The 21,485-nt window shown below is 38.3% G+C and overlaps 1 protein-coding gene across 10 annotated transcripts in view; it reads right to left on the bottom strand.

The window, feature by feature from the left end:
* LOC137281726 (uncharacterized) overlaps positions 1 to 21,485 on the bottom strand; it is a 71,116-nt gene that overhangs the window by 11,818 nt on the left and 37,813 nt on the right. The window contains exon 2 of one of the 10 annotated variants that reach the window (XM_067813279.1): positions 6,516 to 7,417. The exons of 4 other annotated variants lie outside the window; for them this stretch is intronic. In XM_067813279.1, the coding sequence (XP_067669380.1) occupies positions 7,074 to 7,417 (344 nt within the window). In that variant the 3' untranslated portion in view covers positions 6,516 to 7,073. Of the gene's footprint in view, positions 1 to 6,515; positions 7,418 to 10,486; positions 12,396 to 13,554; positions 14,205 to 15,847; positions 16,605 to 17,541; positions 19,654 to 19,848; positions 20,964 to 21,485 lie in introns of those variants that run through there. 5 more of the 10 variants (XM_067813280.1, XM_067813272.1, XM_067813286.1 and 2 more) reach the window with 5 other exon arrangements.

Genomic DNA, 21,485 nt, shown 5'->3' with positions numbered 1-21,485 from the left:
TACATTGCGCGTGCTCTGGTGATTAACTTCCACTTAACAAGTTCAATAAACATCATGTATAAACCTAATCAATTCTGTTGAGCAGTTGGATACACTTAATCCTATGTGGAGAATTGGATACACTTAATCCCCTATTTCACGATCATCAGCGAGAAATTCCACAAAATTCAAGATCAAATGTCTTTAAACATACAAAAAAACCTGTAAAACACAAAAACAAAATATGAGATAAACACGTTTGAAGTCTCTATAAAAGAAAAATGTGAGCAAAATGAGTTTTGTGAAGTGGTTTTTTAGAAGTGGATAAAGATAACATACACCTCCCCTATAACACTATATTCGGAGGAAATTCAACAAAATGTATGTACGTTAAAACAGCATTAAAATTGGAAATATAAATACAAAATCAAGATATGAGATGCACACCTTTAGAGCCCCTATAAAACATGTGTAATCTATATGAATTCCATGCAGTAGTCTTTGAGGAGAAATGGACAACATACACACACCCCTTCCCCTCCTCCTCTCCCCACCCCACTTCATCCCTTATTACTCACTCTATCATTATAGAAAAACTCACCAAATGTCTTTAAACTTTTAAAAAAACCCAATAAAATACAAAAACAAAATAAGAGATGCATCAGAGTCCCCATGAAAGCCCATGTGTAAGTTCACTGAATTCCATAGAGCTTTTTTTGTGGAGACGTGGATAGAGTACATTCCCTGTTTTGTACGAACAGAGGGACAGACAGGGGGTAACCCTATATGCCCCCTGTGATATATGTCGGGGGCATAAAAATGATTTTTGACAGTTTGCTCAGAGGGGCGCATGTCAGCAACATGAATAGAAAGGTGAATCTGAGGCACAGGCATTTTGTGACAACTGCAGTGTGGTGATGATGAAATGAAGCTCATGGTACACTGTACGACTAAAAAGTTGATAATACAAGTGTTGTTTGTTTTTTTTGTTTAAACATATTTTATTCAGTGAAGAAAGGGATTAGGAACAAGTTATCCAACTTAGGTAACCCTCTCCCTCTCTCATACATCATTATATATATGATTACTGACAGCTGGCACACAACAACAGAAATAGAACATAGTGGAGCATCTCAGAATCTGTTCTGCATGATCTGACTTCATCATCAGTGGCAACAGTCAGAGCTGACTGAAACAAGCAGCGGTTCGACAGTCTCATTGGTATTATTACATCCATATAGTGCCAAGGTCAAGTCTTCATTAATGAGCATTTTGAGTACAAGATCCATGTTAAAAACATCATTTATATTCACTACATTATTATTTTAAAAAAAACAAAAAAAACAGACTACCCAGGATTTGTATCCATTTTTCAAGGCTTGATGTTTGCAACAATAATTTGTATGTGTTTGGGAACAAACAAAACATAACAGTTTCAGTTTTGCTCCAAATAAGAGACTTTCTGTATTCCATATTTTTCAGTCAATTACTCAAGGCTTCTGTCTGTATCATTCACGCATACTTGGAGTGTTTGTGTCATTCACTTGGTAAGGAAAGCAGGATACACACATTTTAGCCTTCTGTAATCTTTTTGTTGTTAAATGTGTTTCAGTATATTCAAGCTTTATGGGTGAGTGAGTGAGTGAGTGAGTAAGTGAGTGAATGAGACAATGACAAATATCATTAAAGTTGTTTATTTACATATTATGTTCTCTATTACACAAATAGAGCTATTTAACAAACAAATACATCAGTGGTCATGTGACCTCAGTTCAAGGGATATGTGGCTTTAATGTGCCAGCAACAATAAGCCTTGGCCATTGGCTGCTGTCATCAGCAACAGCAATCACCACCATCCACAGCCACTGTCTAATGTCCACAGCCACTGTCTAATGTGAACAGCTGCTGTCTAATTTCCACAGTCACTGTCTAATGTCAACAGCTGCTGTCTAATTTCCACAGTCATTGTCTAATGTCTGCTGCTGCTGTCTAATGCAAGCTGCTGTCTAATGTAATGGCCTGCTGTCTAATGTCAGCCACAGTCTTACGTTCACAGCCGCTGTCTAATGTTTACAGCAACAGTAATAACTATTGTCCAAAGCCTTACTGATCACAGCAATAACTATGGTCAAGTGCAAGAATAAGAATCAAGAGCTGTTACAATGAAGTTTACAAGTGGATGTGATGTGGTCACAACAATCATGTGATCATTGGCTTTGGATGGCTAACACATGACGCCTATCCAAACATTTATAAATCTTAACAACCATTCACTGGGCACAAGCAAAATTTAAAGACAAAAAATTCTAAGAATACCTGCATGACACAATTCCATCAGTTGGACACCAATCCAACAAACACACTAAAGACACAATTTCAGCCCATACTTTTATGACACAATTCAATCTTGTTTGTACGACAGAATTCTTATAAGTTCACACAGCCATGTGCATGACATAATCTAAGGTAACATTCACATGACACAATTTCAAAAGTTGCGAGAGTCACCTTTAACTGGTGACCAGAAACTTTACAGCAATCATACCCAATGTGTTTTGTATCAATAGCGCAGCTCTAAAACTGATAAACAGAGAGCAAGTCAGTATGGTTTTATGCCACCTTAAGCAATATTCTAGCAATATCACAGCGGGGGACACCAGAAATGGGCTTCACACATGACGATCAGATGTTTTAACAACACGCAATAATACAGCTAGAAGTCAGCTGTCTGGAAATAGCCCAGTGTGGATCAGACAACCCAGTGATTGACATCATGAGCACGATCTAAGCACACCTGACCATCTGATCCTGTTGATGAATTACTGAAGATCAATTTCAATTTCAGCTTGGATCTCACATGATAAATACCAAGTTCATAGAACTACTTTCTAAGAAAAAGTTTTTCCCACACACTCGTTCTAGAGTAGAATAATGCATCAAAGACACTTGTTTAAGATTATTGATGTCAATATAAGTGAAATATATCAATGCAACCTGTCTTCTTGAAATGAACATCTACAATTATAATTTAAATACAAAGTAACTGTATGATAAGATCAAAATAATTTCTACACTGAAACAGGTTGACACCCTTGCCAGTCTCCAGATAAAACATTTAGTCAAGTCTTCATAGCATTCAAACCACAAAACATTGAAAACTGATGTTCGCAAAAATGCAACAATTGTTTCAAAGTAATACATACATGCAGGAGAGAAAGGGCATTTGATAATAAAGAAATCTACACATCATTCACATCAAACACAAAACTACTTTCAGAACTAAAAATCTTACTAAATATACACTCATCATCCTAAGAGATGGGTAAGGCATGGAGAAGGACTGATAAAATACATGTGAATATTGAACTGAACCCTTTCATGAATTTAATTAACAATTTCCTATCATTTGAATCGAAGATTTATGAAATCTTTAATTAGCATTTAAAAAAGAGTGTTAAAACCCGGAAGTGTTTTCACTTGAATTTGGTGTTACTCAATGTGAGATATGCAACATGGGATATATATAAGCCAGGCAGGATAATATAACTCAACACTTGACATTAATGTGGTTTCTGGTTATTGTTGTGAAATATCCGAGCACTACTACACTGCAAATACCAACACAATTAAGCAACAAAAGGAACATATAAAATATTTTGCTGCTTCAGCGATTTGGTTCAAGCCAGATCAAGTAAAAGTATGTTCAATCTAATTAGGTCAGCTAATAACTCCCAATAATAATAGTTAATTCTGCTGAAAACGTAGAGCCTACATTATGCCAGTTTGGCATAGATTACAATGTAGGGGAAAACCGTTTCATTTTGCATGTAGTCAGTATAGTTTCACACCACTCATTGCAATAGTCTCGTAATATCAAGTCTGGATACACCAGAAATGGGCTTCTGACATTGTTCCCATGTCGGGGATTGAACGTGGGTATTTGGTGTGATGAGTGAACGCTTTAAACCACTAGGCTACCCCACCTTCCCTCTTTTAGCATGAAAATATGATCATTATGTGTGTCATCACTCAATAGTGTCTATAGACTGGTTAGGAAGCTACAAAACCAAACTAGCAATATTCCAGTTATATGGCGGTGGTCTGTAAATAATCAAGTCTGGACCAGACAATCCAGTGATCAACAACATGAGCATCGATCTGTGCAATTGGGAACCGATGACATCTGTCAACCAAGTCAGTGAGTCTGACGACCCGATCCCGTTAGTCACCTCTTACGATAAGCATAGTCGCCTTTTATATCAAGCATGGGTTGTTGAATGCCTATTCTACCCTGGACATTCACGGGTCAGGAAGCTATAAGTAAGACAACATCTTATGTCATCTCAAAATGTAGGCTCAAACATTACATTTCCCATCTATGAGCAACTAAACTATATCTATATTTCCTTGGCCTATCAGCTGCAAACTGATGGTACAATTAGACAGAAAGCAGCAAATTCATGAAGTCCTTGTCACAACAAAAGGGGTCAGGAATCCACAAAATTAACGAACACAAACCTCATATACCACCAACACAAAACTGAATTTCAAACAATGACTCAGAGATGCTGAATCCTTGTGTGACCACGAACAGTTTTTTCCTAACAACAAGCAACATCCACACTGACAGTGGTCCTTAGGACATCTGCTGGGTGCTTTCGAAGTATCAAACTTGTTCAGAATATTAAATCATATAAACTTTAAAGGTCACATACAACCCAAAAAACCCAAACATACATAAAACATAATTATCACTTATTCATGACATATAATATACATTGCTGATTGTGACAAAACAAATTAACAAAATTATAAGCATACAATCGCGAATTGAAAGTGCAATATTTTGCACTTGGGTTTACTTAAAGAGGTATCGACAAGATTGAACCCAGTCTGAGCGGGCGGACGTGCTATCAAGTGTAACCAAAAATTTTCACTTGCTGGTTCATTTGCCAATACGTTGAGGGCTTATTGTGTGTATGTAGAGATGATCTGTTTAATTGGCATATTAGAAGTATGGTGAGTAATAAGAGTAAGTAAGATTTTTCTATAGATAACAACTTCTATTATATATGATTCATATTCCGTTGACAAGCAAGAGTGATAACGGTATAAGAACTCATAACGTTGCATCATATATAATAGAAATTGTTATCCATACAGAATGTATACAGAGATGTTGGGTTTGTGAATACATGCTCTCTGAATTTCTTTCTTGGAATCTGCAAGTATATGGGAGCAGTGTACTTCTATTACTGCAGACCAGGATACTTTTAATCACAAGAAACATCTCTTGCTCGCAAACTTCAACCACAACGATAATCCTTGTGTTTTCACAAGTCGCCTTCAAGGTTCAAACTGTGCAAACCTAATCACTGTGCATGCACAAGGGGTGCAGCAAAAACTGCTTGAAACCACTTTTCCCCACAGTGCTGGGGTGTATATAATAATAAACTTTAAACTCCAATTTTGGTGGGTTTTTTTATCGCATTATTTTTCAACTTTATAAGATTAATTTGCATTTTTGAGAATATGTTATTGTAAGTCTATACCCAAAGGTATCAGAATCTGCAAAGTTGCACATGACCTTTAAGCGCTTGACAGGAAGTATCACTAATTGTACATCAAACTTTCCTACTGAAGACTGGAGATATGCATGAACTCCTCTGAGGCACTAAAAGACTGACCACTAAAGCTTTGAACACAAGCATAATAAATTGTAACAGCAAAAGAAATGCAAATCTATTTTTTTCAGTCTTAAAGTTGCGTTTCTTTTGTGGTGCAGTATATTTTTACATCAGGAATCTGAGTTCAATAGTTACAATGAACATCCCAATTTGTATGCAAATGTGTGCAAATTAAATAAAATGTGGATAAAAACATGTCAACTGACATATTTCATATATCTATGTAACATTTCATTAATTATGCAGTGAGGTTCAAATGAAGTTAAAACTAGGCATACCTGAGGTTCAACTGAGGTTCAAATGCAGACACGTCATTGTTAAAACAAAAGCCTTGAACCAGATTGCCATCACAAGTAATATTTACAACCAGCCTTCATGCAGGCATGGATTATGTTTATTTGATTTAATACAAGTTATCTTTTAATTTCAATCTATACTGCCTGCAGCAGTGAGCATAAGCAATAAATTGACAACAGTAGTATCAATATAAATAGTACTGGTACAAATGAGGACATCAAAATGGAAGAAAGTTTGTGATATGTGAAACCACCAGGATGGTACAAGCTAATGCCTGTCGCAGTCCCTCAGACAGGTCAGTCTGGACAAACTGTAGATATGTGATGTTAATTTAGCTCTAACTGGCTAAACACCAGATGTTTGTTGACAACTGTACAATAATGTGTGAGCTCCACAATGAGTGAAAAACTCAGGAATGTCTGTTGCCCACACGTACACACAGTTCTAATCGATAACCGCAACGCAGGTTCACGTGACAGTCATTAGAGTAGGGAGGTATCTCCCTTGCCCAGCTCTCACGCCTCATTTAGATTGGAAGTGTTTGTTTTCTCGGAGGTGTCATTAAATTAAAGTATTAAAGAGTTTTCTGTGTCTTGTGGAGTCATAAGTCAAATGATTAGCATCCTCTCTGATGAGACAATGAAAGAAGCGTATTTTGGTTGACCACAAGTTTTTGGGCCTTTTAAGTCAAACACCTCACTTAACTTAACCTGCATCATTCAAGACTGTACCTACTGGCAAACAAGGACAAGTTGGGCCAGCACAGAGAATGTGTTTACGAGAAGTAGACATTACATGGCATTGTGAAAACCCATTTGGTTTGTGAGAGGGAGAGCAGATGTACACTAGTGCATGTGCAGAGCATGACTATGAAATCGGTTCTACGCATAGCTGCACATGCATTGCTCATAAGTCAGGCCACACATCTCACCAATCACGTTACACTTGACTGAGGACAAGCGGTGGCTCCTTTGCTCACAATGCCAAGTGTCAGTGAGCAGCACTCACACATGCTAATACGGGTCAATTGTCAGGTCGGTCGCAAATAGCCTCACAGAAATCCTGATACAAGACAGTTAAATTTACACAGAATCTGACAGGCACACGTCCTCAAGACATGGAAACTGATCTGGCAGTGCTGAAGACGGCACAAAACTTCTGGTGACGTTGCAGTCCACTGAGATAGTTATATGTCTTCCCACACAAACAGGAGTGAGTTATATGCTCATGGGCAGACTCCTTATGCCGACGACACAGCCACTGTTTTGTGAACACTTTGTCGCACATATTGCACGAGAAGGTCTTCCTGGAAGGACCTTCAGATGATTCTGAAACATGACCTGTTGGCAAGGGCAAGGAAAAGCTATGTTCTGAGATATACTGAAGTCCTCCTTGAAACAGTCGTCTGAGGGAGCCGAGTTCGGCAGGCTGTGAACCAACAGGACCTGCCCATCCTGAAAGCAACAAATGTTTTCACTTCAGTTTTGTTACATAAATATGGTCTCCACTTGGATTGAAAATCATGGAAGTAGGCATTCTCATGAACAACAGAAACTACTCGTCAAATGTCACCATCCCGATGCACAAACCATTGCAGCAGTCGTGTACATGATAGACAATAATTCCCAGGATTCAAGGTGCATGCATCCTATTGAGACATCACATCTAAAGAACCAAATACAAAAAATAGATCTCTTTGTAAAACTCCATACAGTTTAGCACGGAACATTTGAAAACAGAAAATCTTAAAAATTACCTGCCAACATATTAATAGTGTTGACCTCTGGTCTGAAATGAGTAATAAAATTAATTTGACCAGCGCTAACTTTGAAATTTCACAACTAATCAGCAAAGGATAAAAGCATGATAACACATGTGGAGAACCAAATTACAAAAAAATAGATCTTTAACTCCATATTGGCTAACCAAGATACAGCTGATTACTGTAAATCGTGACTGTTTAAGTGGCGCTAGACTACTGCCAGTGTCAACCTTTAGACTGAGCTGTGTAATACATCTAACTGGACTAGTTCTTCCATTTTACATTTCACAATGGCATCCATCCATACATTATACAACTGTCCTGACAACAATCCCAACATAACTCCATCACGTTAATATTACAATAAAGGAGCAGTACTAGATTTTATGAGAAAAAACAAAAAAGATTAACTGAGTACGATGGGAACACAATCATGGCTAATATTCACAACAGGCAGCTTTTATCTGGTGGTACAAAGTTTCAATTACATCACTATCAAATAAGATAGATTTATCATTTGTTCAGATTGTACAGGTTCCTATTTTCGTTACAGGCATCTGAAGAGAAAAATTCCTTGCTTGATATTTCTTGACAGGGTTACCAAGGACAATGTTGTCGTCACAAACCTTAGTCTGTTTCACAGTCCCATATTATTTTCCTTACAGACAAACCCCATCTGCAACGCTAAAGCCCTAAATATATGAAGTAACTCTAAAGTTCTCGAGGTTCAGGAGTTTCTGAATCTTTGGTCTCCTTGAGGGTTCTTTTTCAGGCTCTAGGCACGAAGCAAGCCAAGTTTTTAGTGTAAGACTGACAGGTTGCAAAGCTTTATATTTAGATAATATTGGCAGCCTTTTTGCAACAATCATGTGTAAGCGTGTTTTGTTTTTTTTAATAATGTTAGCTACGCCCCTGGGTTTATGTGTTACATCAAAATTATACGTACTCAGGGACTAAACAGTACAGCTAACCTTTAAACTGTTTATCATTTTCCAGCTTCACTCTATAGACTGAAGGACACCTCTCTGGCTCAAGGCACAGGTTTTACAATGTCTCTGTAGAGAACACTGGAATGAGAATGTCTTCCCACAAACACATGAATATTTAACATTTTCATGGATGGCCATCACGTGTCTTTTACGGGAACTTTCTGTCACAAAAACCTTGTCACATTCACTACACGGCCAGATTCCTCGTTTATAGTGAGGGTTTTCTCGTCTCTGTTCCGGCAAACACAAAGCAAACTGACTCGGTAGTTTCATCTTGAAATTAGGAATTTTGGATGATTGACCAGAATTTCTGTTTCCTGCAAGTGACCATTGGTGGTTGGACATTTCCTCAATAGCATGGCTCCACTGTCCATCTGAAAGATACAGGAAGCCAGCTTAGGAACAGTCAACAGTTCTTCATGTGTATTGGTATTGTACAGTTCTTTATGTGACATGCATCGAACCCTTTAGTCTCCTCCTTACAAACATGGATTGCTGAAGACCAATTCTAATGTCATATCTTCACCAGTCATGGAATTACACAATTAGGGAAGGCACAATGGGGTTTAATGTTGAGATATTTGCAGGTTTATAATATGTGCATGCATGTGAGTGTACTAGCACCATTGCAGACTGTTGTAATTCTTACAATGTTTGCCCATTGCGACAAAATGATGCTTATGTTGTGCATGGATACCCCACTCAGACACAGTATTTTGATTCCCAGATGCCAGCATAATAAACTAGTGATCGCAGCTGATAAATATATAAGCAAGCTCTCCCAGACAGAACAACCTTCAATATACTGCACACGCCAAAGCAATGCCTACTAGACAATAAAATGTTATCACTGGTTTCCATTGTTTATGATTTTTGGATGTTTCTGTAAATGATCATTTTCACATACATGATTTACCGTCACCAGTGTCTATGGTTACTACTGAGAAAAGTGTTTGCATTCTCCATCAGCAGCTTATCCTGAAGTGAAGTTGTTTTACGCCACTATGGCAACATTCAAGAAATATCACTGCAGACAACACAGAAAAAAACCACTGAGAAAGCAACAGTGTCCGTCATGTCTCCCCAGACCGATACGTCTGTTAAGGCGATATGTGAATTGAAAGGTGAGCAAAACCCTGAGACTGACCCCAACCAAGTGGTTTTTTAGAAAAAAGTGGTTGCAAGAATGGCCATGGCCAATGAGCTTGGTGCTATGATTTGTTTCTATTGTAGTCAAAATAAAAATGAGCAATAGTTTCACTGGTGGTGGTTGCAATAACTTACATACATCCACACTATTTTGATAGACGGTAAGACAGGTATCCCCACCTACATTTTCCAAAACCCCCTTCTTATTTTTGTAAGGGGGCGACAAATACCCCCTAGATTTTCAGTTCTAGAATAGACACTGAATGTAGCTTCAGCTCACAAACCTTAACCATGGCTGGAATAAGCAAATGATACTTCTGTGATATGCTACCACATGATATAGTGAGTGGACGGAGCGGTTTTTCAGTTTTCAAGTCTAACAATTCAATTCAATAATACATACATGACCTTAAACATATATAGGTCATAGACATTTACCATTTTGACCACACCAATAGAGCTGACAGACTCAACATCACAATCTGGGTAAATCCTGGATATGAACCCATGTTTGATCCTGGCAGACGAGACATAACTCTGTGTTTAACACTACACCAATGGGTCACTAATGTGAACGCTTAAGAATCTGATCTGAATGTGGAAAACAAAACAGACATGACGCATAAAATGACAAACTTTAATCAAGCATTTAAGTGTTTCCATCAGACAAAAATGAATGATTGAAAATACTCTTTTAAAAGAGTTCTGATTCAAATAACACATATGCAATGACTTCTTTCAGTCAAAGCCCAAATGAATGGTCTTCTTAAACCAAAATGATGCTCTCACAATCTCACCAAAAGTAGTACTGTCTGTCTGAGACAAATGATATCGATGATGCAGTCTAACACAAAAACAAATACTAGTAGACATTTAACAGACTGTACTTATTTTGCTACTCTGTAAGATGATAATCAATATCAAATTAAACATTAACATGGTAGCAGTTGTAATGGAAAACAGTTCAATGAAGATCATCTGTGTTGCACATATGAACCCCGTCAATGAAGATGATCAACATTTTGCATGTTACTGTTCCTAGAAGATCAACAAATTCTTTCCTGTGAAGAACAGTGTTGCACATGTTAAGTGTCCATGTGAAGATCATCTACAATGTTGCACATATATGCCCCTGTGAAGATCAACACTGATGCACAAGTAAAGTGTCCCCATGAAGACCATCAACAACGTTGCACATGTATTTTAAAAACTGTCCCTGAAGATCATGAACAATGTTGCACATGTATTAAAAATTGTCCCTGAAGATCATCCCTTAAAGATTGTAACATATGCTGCTTTAATTCTGTTATTCCACAACATACACATTTCCCTCAATCCCTTTTCAATTAAATGGGGTACATTTTTAGGATAAACCAACAGCCATGATGTAACTTGGGACACATAAAAACCTTTATATCATCTGCCTTAATTCTTCTGATGCCCATCCCTACACAACAAATATCAAGATCAGTGCTGACAATATAAGAAGATCATAAATGGTATCAATATCTTGAACACTGTCACTAAGATCGTACTGTTGATAATATCACCAATGATGTCCAAGGAAGATCATAACAGTACTGATAGTAGTTCATAGTATCATGAAGATCATAAACTGTGTTGATGGCGTCATGAACAGTGCTGACAATATAAGAAGATCACGAATGGTATCAATATCTTGAACACTGTCACTAAGATCGTACTGTTGATAGTATCACCAATGATGTCCAAGGAAGATCATAACAGTACTGATAGTAGTTCATAGTATCATGAAGATCATAAACTGTGTTGATGGCGTCATGAACAGTGCTGACAATATAAGAAGATCATGAATGGTATCAATATCTTGAACACTGTCACTAAGATCGTACTGTTGATAATATCACCAACGATGTCCAAGGAAGATCATAACAGTACTGATAGTAGTTCATAGTGTCATGAAGATCATAAACTGTGTTGATGGCGTCATGAACAGTGTCTCTGTAAGTTCATTAACATGATCATTAAAGAATCTCCAAATCAGCACATGGACAAAAAGTTTTACACGCAGGGAATGCTGGGGAGGTAATTTATTTCAAGTTGCCGAAAGATTCAAATACCAAGAAACAACACCAGGGACCACAAACACCCTAAATCTTCTTGTTAAATGTGACTTCGATAGTCAAAAAGTATATCCATCCCAAAACAGGAAGAAAGATTATCTGTTGATAATTGGGCAAGTTTTCTTATGTTTGCACAATGAGCTGCACGTAGTGTAGACTTTGCCACAGATACACGAGTACCGTACGTTCTCATGGACATTCCGTACATGGACTTTCCGCGAGTCCGAGGTGGCAAACGTTTTCCCACATATCGGACACTCACAGGCTTGACTGAGGGCACTTGGTTTGAAGGAGGAGCGGGACAAATTTTGTGAGGAACTATATGGCATGGAATTTCCAGAAAAAAGGAGTCTGGCATCGAGATCCTGCGAGCTCTTATCTTGTCCAATATACTCAAGGGTATGTGCACGTATGCCAGAATTCCAATTACCTGAAAGTAACAAAAGACACTTTTTGAAGGAAATTTAATTTTTTTATTTTTCTTGTCATTGGTGAAACGTTAACATCAAGTACACATGGTTCCCCTCAGTTCTGTACACGAGGTGAAATGTTTTGTTAAGGTCACCTGACAACATGACTGATCATCAGTGAAAGATTGACAACATGTAAGTGTAGGACTTCAGGTACCCCTAGCACAAGGATTGCTTTTAAAGAAGCGAAATTAAATCTGCAGCAGAAAATACTTAATATTAGTTTAACAATCCTGTACACGAGTATGAGTATAAAATGCCTTGTATACATCAGAATAGATTTCACTCAGTGCGTTCACATTGGGAATCAAACGTTATCCTTCACTGTGACGAATGAATACCTTTACCCAAGATGCTAAACCCAAAAGGCTGCAAATAGTAGTTTCAAGGATCAGAATTGGTAGCTTCACCATAAATTAGCAGTCAACTAAATACTTAAAATCAAGAAGGATTCTGAAAAAGATAACAAGACATTCATCAAGAGTGAAGCTCTAATTTCAGACATCTCCAACAGCAGATACCTAAAGCATCAGCAATACCCTTCTTCTTGTCTCTTCTTTTCTTGTAATTAATCTAAGAATATGTTTTTGTCTATATAACTGAATATTAATGAATCTTCTTCAAATTTCGTAGAATTTCTAGTGCAATCGTAGTTGCATAGTCTGACGATAAAATTCGAACCGATTACGATAAAATCGCTGACGTTTGCATCTCTGCTTTACCATCCAACTACTGTACCCTTGTATGTTTCCAAGTTGCCCACACTGAAACACATGTTACATATGTGGCATTTTCGTAGGCAGGTGACTCGTTGCAACTATCCCTCTGGCATCCCAGCACCAAATGAGTACTTTACAGGAGATTGTAACATGACAGTGACCTTCTAGGTCCTCACATATTTCCATGATTACATACTTCCTTGGAAGTTGATAATGAATATTTATGGCACTTTGATCCTACAAATGGTTTAATAAGGTCTGTGGTTTGAGTGCATTTGACCAGTCATAAAATAAGTGGAATTCCCCCAAACGGTAAAATATGTAACATAACGAAATCATCCACAAAAATCATCATTGTTGTCTGTCATATTGTTTCTCGATAAAAAAAGAAAAACAACTGAAGTTCATATAAATTCTTGTTTTCCATGATCATGACAATGCTCCATGACCTTCAACCCGAAGGTCATGGCTAGCTTTCATACTAAACCAACAATCCAAGTTCCATACAGCCCAGCAATTAACCACAATATCCACGATTCCATTTGCCCAGTCACAACCCTAACCATGTAACATTTGATCACTTTGATCATTCTACATCATGATGTCTTACACCACTTCGGTGAGCATGTCTGCCTAAACGTTCAGACTCGTGAACTCTCCGAACAATCTTTGTGGCGTCCCATCACCGTGACAGATCAACATTATAATTCTTGATGGGGTCCGACCCTAAGCCTTGTGGGCAGGTCTGTCGATGCTTCCTGAAGGAGCACCTATACTTGTACACTCTCCCACAGGGACATGAGTACGTCACATTGTCATGTATGGCTTCTTTGTGGGCCTTCCTAGTGCCCGGATCTGTGAAGATCTTGCCACAAATGTCACACCTATACCCTGCCTGATCCTGGGGAATTTCAGACAATCGGGAAGTTTGCATGAGTAAACTGAAGTCTAAATCCTTTTCAAATATTCCCGGCGCCATGTGAGCCCCGTTCCCTGGATGGAGGGACAGGTCAGGCACATTTGGGTTTGAATGATGGGCAGTTCCAGGATCTGAAAGGAATAAAAATAAATTGCAGCTGATTTTATTAACAGAGATTATATGACATAATTGAAAAAAAGAAAAAAAAAGAGCATGAAAGATTAAATGAACTGCCCATCAAACCCTGTGCCTCATACAAGAACAGGTAATAAAGCATGTCTAACAGTAAGCTACAAACTACAATATACATCCCTTTGAGTATGATACCTGTACACTGCTCAACAATTCATTGGAATATTTGTAAGTCTCAATGACACAACAAAATTATTCACATTATTGGGCCTATTTAGAATTACATATCTGATCATCCCTATCAAAATTTGGGCAGTATATTTGATGGAGATGATGAGTTAATGTTGGTGACACTGAAAATTTCAAACTGTAATTCTAATCAGTATGTAAGCACATCTTTGACCAGAAAATATTTAACAGCTTTTTATACATATGACAGTGGTTTCCATAAAACGCAAGTAATTACCTATGATATAAGGTGATAATGACTCATCATCAACGACACTCGGCCATGACAGATGATAAATCTGGACCAGAGTAAGTGTGTTTAGTTTTATGCCTCTTTTAGCAATTTCACGGCTGGGAACACCAGAAATTAGTCTCTTACTTTGTACCCACGTGGAGACTCGAACATGAATCTTCAACATGATGAACAGAAGCTTAAATCACTGGACTTCCCAACCATTCCTCCGGACCAGACAATCCACTGATTGATATTGTAACGATCGACAGCATCAGAGAATATCAACATAGATCCTGCCCTGTCAATTTGGTCATCTCTCTCTAACTGAGCAGGGAAGTCATTCTAACACAAAATCCCTGCATTACCTGTTACAACAAATGTTGTTGAAAAGCCCAGTAAATCAGAACCTCTACAACTAATTATATTACAAGACATTGACTTCACTTGTGTTCAGTACCTACAATGAACAGATTTTCCTGGCCACTTGTTTTTGTCATATCACATCAACACACAAAATGATGGCATGTGTTTGTGTTTTACATGACCATCACATGACACGTTATTACAGGAAATAATTGAATGGTGTAGATAGAAGCCATAAAAATGGGGAAAATGTAATTAAATCTGACTTGGTGCTCTGAGAAAGATGTTTGTGATAAAACCCTGTTGTGAGCTATTTGAAGCTGCAGAAAGGGATCTTGAATCTGTCGAGTGCTTGAAGCAAGATTGCTTTATGGAAGGGGTATATGCGTTACCATTGATATTGATGGTGTTAACGGGTAGGATGCTTTAAGTGGGTGGACACAGTCACGAGGTAGACATGGGTTGATGTACTCTCAAAGGGCGACGGAGACAAAAACATCGAGGGTACATCAACCCATGGACCCCAAGGGACCAGTGAAGAACATATTTATCGTATCGAACCCCTCAATAGTACTTTTGAACTGTTGAAGCATGGGTATTGAATTGTACACTACAGCCCAACAGTGTGAATCAGACACTTTGAATCTTGGATGTTGTGGTTTTCCTTCAGGTATTTTCTTAGTAAAGTTGAAGCAATGTAATTATCCTTCCTTCCTAATTAACAATTCTTCATTGGAATGCAATGTAAACCTTTTTGTATCAATCGATTGATTTTGCAGACTAAACAAGAAAATCAAGTTACCTCCCTTTCATCAATTTGCATTCGTAAAACTTCAGTAATTTCCATTGCATCATGCATGATTCAATGTTATTCAAGTACAAGTTGCCACTTGCAAGACGGTACATTGAAATATACCTCGCTTGTAAGTGATGTACACTGAAAATAACAGAAGGGTGCTTAGCCAATCAGAAAACAACATTTATGTGTGAGGTAAGATAAAAGTGATATATGGTAGTTCAACTAAGAGACTGAACAGAAATGACCTACGACATCACTTCTGACAAAGCATGACTGGTGCAACCTCTTTCCCATCCTGATAAGAACACATCAGCAATCATGACAGAAAATCTTTACAACCTGCAAGTGACGATGCAATGATGCTGTTTTAAAACCTACATCAGACCATCTATAACTGGAGTGAATTCTTAACCATCAAGAACACCATTCATCACTGCAGCTAATCTCCATGAAGTCAGAAGTCTCATGGGTAATAATTATACTGCTTGATAGGATCTGCACCCAAGGCCTGTGAGCAACTCTGTCTGTGTTTCCGGAAACCACAGCGATACTTGTAGACCTTGCCACAAGGACAGAGGTAGGTGACATTGTCATGGATGGCTTCCTTATGGGCCTTCTTGGTGCCAGGGTCGGTGAAGATCTTCCCACAAACCTCACACCTACAGCCATTAGGTGTTGCACAGGAAGTAGCCAACATGACCTCTCTTCCTACACCTGACACCATATTGTATGAACTGCCCTCAAACTGTTGGTACGAACCAACTGTTCCATTATCTGAAAGAGAAAGAGACAATAACAGTAACTCTTGGGAGTCCATTGTGTCCAGTTCCTTAAGGTGAAGGAGGTGCTCAGGAAATCTCTGAGTGAATGAGTGATATAATATTTAGTTTCATGCCAATTTTAGCATTAACTCAGCAATATCAGTGGGACACCAGAAATCAGCTTCACACATTGTACCCATATGGTTAGTGGAATCTGTGTCTTCAGGGTGACTAGCAAACACCTTAAACGCTGGTCCACCCACCTTCCCCTGTGAAACATCTTTACCACATAGCTCAACGAGGCAAGTCTTGTAATACAGGTTGCTGTTCGTTGTTATGGCTGCTATCGAAACAAATATTTAATTTCCAAACAAAATAAATTCAACTTCTGGAACATGAATTTAAGTGACAAAAGCCTCATCCAAACCCAAAGATGAACAATCCACAAAACTATGGCTTGCAGCAGAACAGAACAATCTGCATATTCGAACTTTATCCACATGAATCGTATCTGGGCAGACTACACAGAGAATGAGTTCCACAGCAGTGTGGGATTCAACCCGTACAAAGAAGTCCAAAACATCAAAAGCCCATGAAAATAACGGAGATCCTGAGGTCATTACTCCCTCAATTGATACTCGGACAATTTAAACTTGAGACTCTGATGAGATTAACATGATTCTAGTACCCTCTTCCAACAGAGAGATGCTGCCTGGATAACAGTACGTATAAAACTTGCAGACTCTTCCATGTCTTCGAAACAATACTGAGTTATTTCCCTTGTTCAGATACACAAGTTTATCAAAGCCCGTTTTCACTATGCATGTTCACAGAATCTCAGTTCTCATCCCTTGTAACAAAACTGTCCAGTTGATCGATAAACACCTCTTGGACGGACTGTTTGACGTCTGTAAGATTCTTAAGTCTTGATATTAAAACAAATTCACATCACAAGTCAATGATTTATTCAGATGAAGTAAGAATAATTACTGACAATAAAACAGAAATTGTCTTTGAAAACAAAATAATCCCAAACTATACTGATAACACTTTGCAGGAAATGGTATACAAACAATAAAATGGTATATCAAATAAGAAATGTTAACAAAATTTAACAGTTAGACACTTGTCAGGAAAGTCAAGCTGAATCATGATTCAATGGAGACTATTTTCAACGTGGAAGTGCATTAGTTCAGTCATAGACAAGTTTTCCATGCCTTTTGATACAAGGTAATAGTCTTAGTCATAACAAGAAGACAAAGGCATCAACATCTCCTGTTATGGCAAAAGATTCTTCATGAATATGTCTACTAATTATGATCATAGTATCTCAATGTTTTGGTGTGCAAGGAGAGTATTGTAAGGTTTTACACTTCTGCTCCTGAAAAGAACACTACCACTAAATTCAGTCAAGGTCAGACTTGTCATGGATACGAAAAAATGATTTCATTCCGAAATCCAAACCTACCAAAAGGCACCACGATACCAGCAGACCTATCTATATGCCAAGTTTGGTGAAGAAATAAACAATGGTTTGAAAGATGTGCTGGGGAAAAGAGCACAAGGTCACACTTGTTTTCATGAATACCACAAATACTCAACTTCACATATCGGTGTAATCCCAAAAGGCACATCATGGTGAACATGGCGAACATATGTACCATGCTTGATAAAGCAAAAAGCTTGAGTGATCTCCTGGATGAGATAACATCCTAAAAGCCACAGTCTAACTCATGTTTCCAGGGAAAACGCAAAAAACTTAAAGTCATATCTGGGTCTAAGCCCCAAAAGGCACATCCACAGCTCATGCTTGACAAGTGTACCAAGTTTGATGAAGCCAGTATGTGTAGTTTAGGAGAAGTCATTTGGATAATGGATAATTGGATAATGCAAAAAATAAAGTTCTTATCTGGGCACATCTTGGGATCATGCTAGATGGTCAGACGAACGAAACCCATTTCTATATCCCCTGCAACTTTGTTGTTGCAGGGATACAAAAAAAAATATATAAAAACCCAATAAATCAATATTCCAGGATTACTATACACTTTAAAAACATGAATCAGACACAAAACTACAAAAGCAGAGTCTTCCTTTGAGGTTCCTCTGAAAAAGTATAATGGATGTCACATTATCAGCTTGAGGACATCTCTCAAGGTTTCCTTGTAACACAGCTTCACCCGATGGAATGGAACCCGGCTTGAAGACACTTCTGTAGGTGTATCCCTGATCTGTGATAACATGCATTCATCTGATACTGCATAATGGGTTCCACATAACAGCTCTGAGACACTTCTGTCCCAGATCTGTGATCACTTGAATCAGACTTGCAAGGATGACCAATTAACTAGTAAAAGGACCCCTTTCAGAGACTTTCATTTTATGCAGCGTAATGAGTTCTAGCTAGCAGGTTGAGGTCACCTCTGTTGGCATAGCCTGATCCGTCATAACATGCTTTAGACTTGCCAGAATGACCAATCCACCAATCTATGGTCCTCTTCAAGAAAACTTTATCTCATACTGTATAATAGGTTCCCACACCTTTGCCCATGTGGCCTGAACACTTTGATAACTTGAGCAAAATCTCAAGGACCCTAAATTAACAGAGCCCAGCTTTAAGTCTGCTTCATCTGAAACTGATGAAACCAAGCTATGATAACTCCATAAAAATTTCTAGGACCAACAATTATCTGAGCAAACCAAACCCCTTTAAGAGAGCTTCATCTGAAACTGCTTAATAGGTTCCACACCAACAGCTTGAGGACACTTCTGTCGGTGCAGCCTAAACCCACTGCGATACTTGTACACCCTCCCACAAGGACAAGAATAGGTCACGTTGTTATGTACAGATTCCCAGTGAGCCTTCCTTGTCCCAGTTTCCGTGAATACTTTGCCACATTCATCGCACTTAAAACCAACTTGAGCACAAGGCTGATGAGTCCCTTGTACCGAAACCCCCGGGCCCCTCATGGAGACGTTTCCTCCAATGTGTACTCCAGCTCGGGCAAGATCATTCAAGGAACTTTCCTCTAGATATAGTTCAGACCCCACGTTGCCATAATCTGAAAGCAACAAAATGGAACAGCTTCTATCAAGCCATATATTTGTCAAACAAATTTGAGATAATTTTGTGTTCTTTAAATGTCCGACATTCATTCAAGGATTGACTATGTATGTGTTTCTGTTGATTGAGGTGGAAACTGCATTACTCCGTGATGTGGTTTTGATAAAACTTGAGTTTGGAACAAACAGAGATGTTTTATGCAATACTTTAATGACAAAAATGTGAAACAAACTCTATGAATTAATTGACATGTATTCTAGGCATGGCAATCAGTTCAGCACAGCATCCTTTGAAGTTCAAAGGTCCTTTAGAGATCAAGCTAAAAAACAACTTTGTGAAACAAATTGGAACTAAGGGTCATATTGAATGGTTATAGCAAGGCCCAAATCCTTCAGAAGGTCCGAAAAATCCACATATTCTCTGCTACTCATTCCAGTTTTTACTCATCCGACCCAACACAAATTTACGGTACCTATGACAAGTTTATGTCATAGCAGTCTTTGAATCAACTTGATCACCCTTCAAAAACATTTTCACCATATATTTTGTCCTCACAATGGCTCTGCTGGGCACACTCAAAGACCGGTTCCTATGCTTTTAAAATGAAACCTAATTATTATTTTGAGTCAACTTGAGCAAAAGTTCTTTTAGTTTGTTTGTCTGTCTGTATAAATCTGCTTGCAGAAATCTTCTGGCCACATGACCATCTGTATAACAAATTTTGACAAGACAATCCACTGATTGATATCATCATCGGTCTATGCGGTTGCTTCAGGTCAATTCCTTCACAGATCTCTATGGATACACATTCAGTTCACTTTCATCATGACATGAAGGGAAGGTTTACATCCTGAATTTCTTCGTCAAATGAAAACTTATATTCTGATTTGTGGCCAAACTGGTAAGGGCCCCTGGCCTCATTCCTGTTTTATTGTGAAGTGATAAACTCCATGCATCTGTCAGACAGCACAATTCATCATGACAAATCCCCAGAAGATCTCTTGATAGGGTCTGCACCAAGTCCTTGAGGACACAACAACCTGTGTCTCCTGAACCCGCTGCGATACTTGTACACCCTCCCACAAGGACATGAATAGGTCACGTTGTTGTGAACAGATTCCCAGTGAGCCTTCCTCGTCCCAGTTTCCGTGAATACTTTGCCACATTCATCGCACTTGTAACCAACTTGTGAATCTGAATGACGAGCAGTCCGGGATGAGGAAGCCTCCCCTGATGATGTTCCAATGAAAAGTCCAGTTCTTGTCAAAGAATGTAAAGAACTCGCAAGAGAATCGGGAGTTCCATAGTCTGCAAGGAAGAAAATATGAAAGCTACTACACCCATTCTAAGATCAGTGGTGAAGGAAACATTGCAATGAATGATAGGAAACAGTCCTGAAAGCAACAGACATAATTTTCTTTTGAAACAGATCCTTCGATTTCACAGGATTTGGATCTGGAAAGGAGATAGCTAAACAATAACCATTACATGTTTATTTCATTAGATAAATATGACAGCCATGTCAAGTGAGCCTGTCAGCAGGAAAATAGTACTTGAAAGGCATAGGTCCTATGTCTTTCTAACATATTTCTCTGGTTGGTATGTCCCCTGTATAATTACGCCTTCTCTGTCCAGTTAGTAATGATGTTGGGAAAACCAGTACATAGTAAAACTCATTTATCTCTCCCTAAGACTTGAATACTGACCTCCCAAACCAGTTATACTACAAGTATTAATGTATTCTGAGGTAACTTCCCTGAAGACATTATCTGAGGCTCCATTTGTCAATGGGTGTATGTGCTTTTCATATGGTCTTCTCTAACCAAGAAT

This window comes from Haliotis asinina, chromosome 4 (genome assembly GCF_037392515.1).
Source record: "Haliotis asinina isolate JCU_RB_2024 chromosome 4, JCU_Hal_asi_v2, whole genome shotgun sequence".
NCBI lineage: Eukaryota > Metazoa > Mollusca > Gastropoda > Lepetellida > Haliotidae > Haliotis > Haliotis asinina.
Note: the sequence above shows the minus strand (reverse complement) of the source record. Positions and strands in the feature narration are given on the sequence as shown.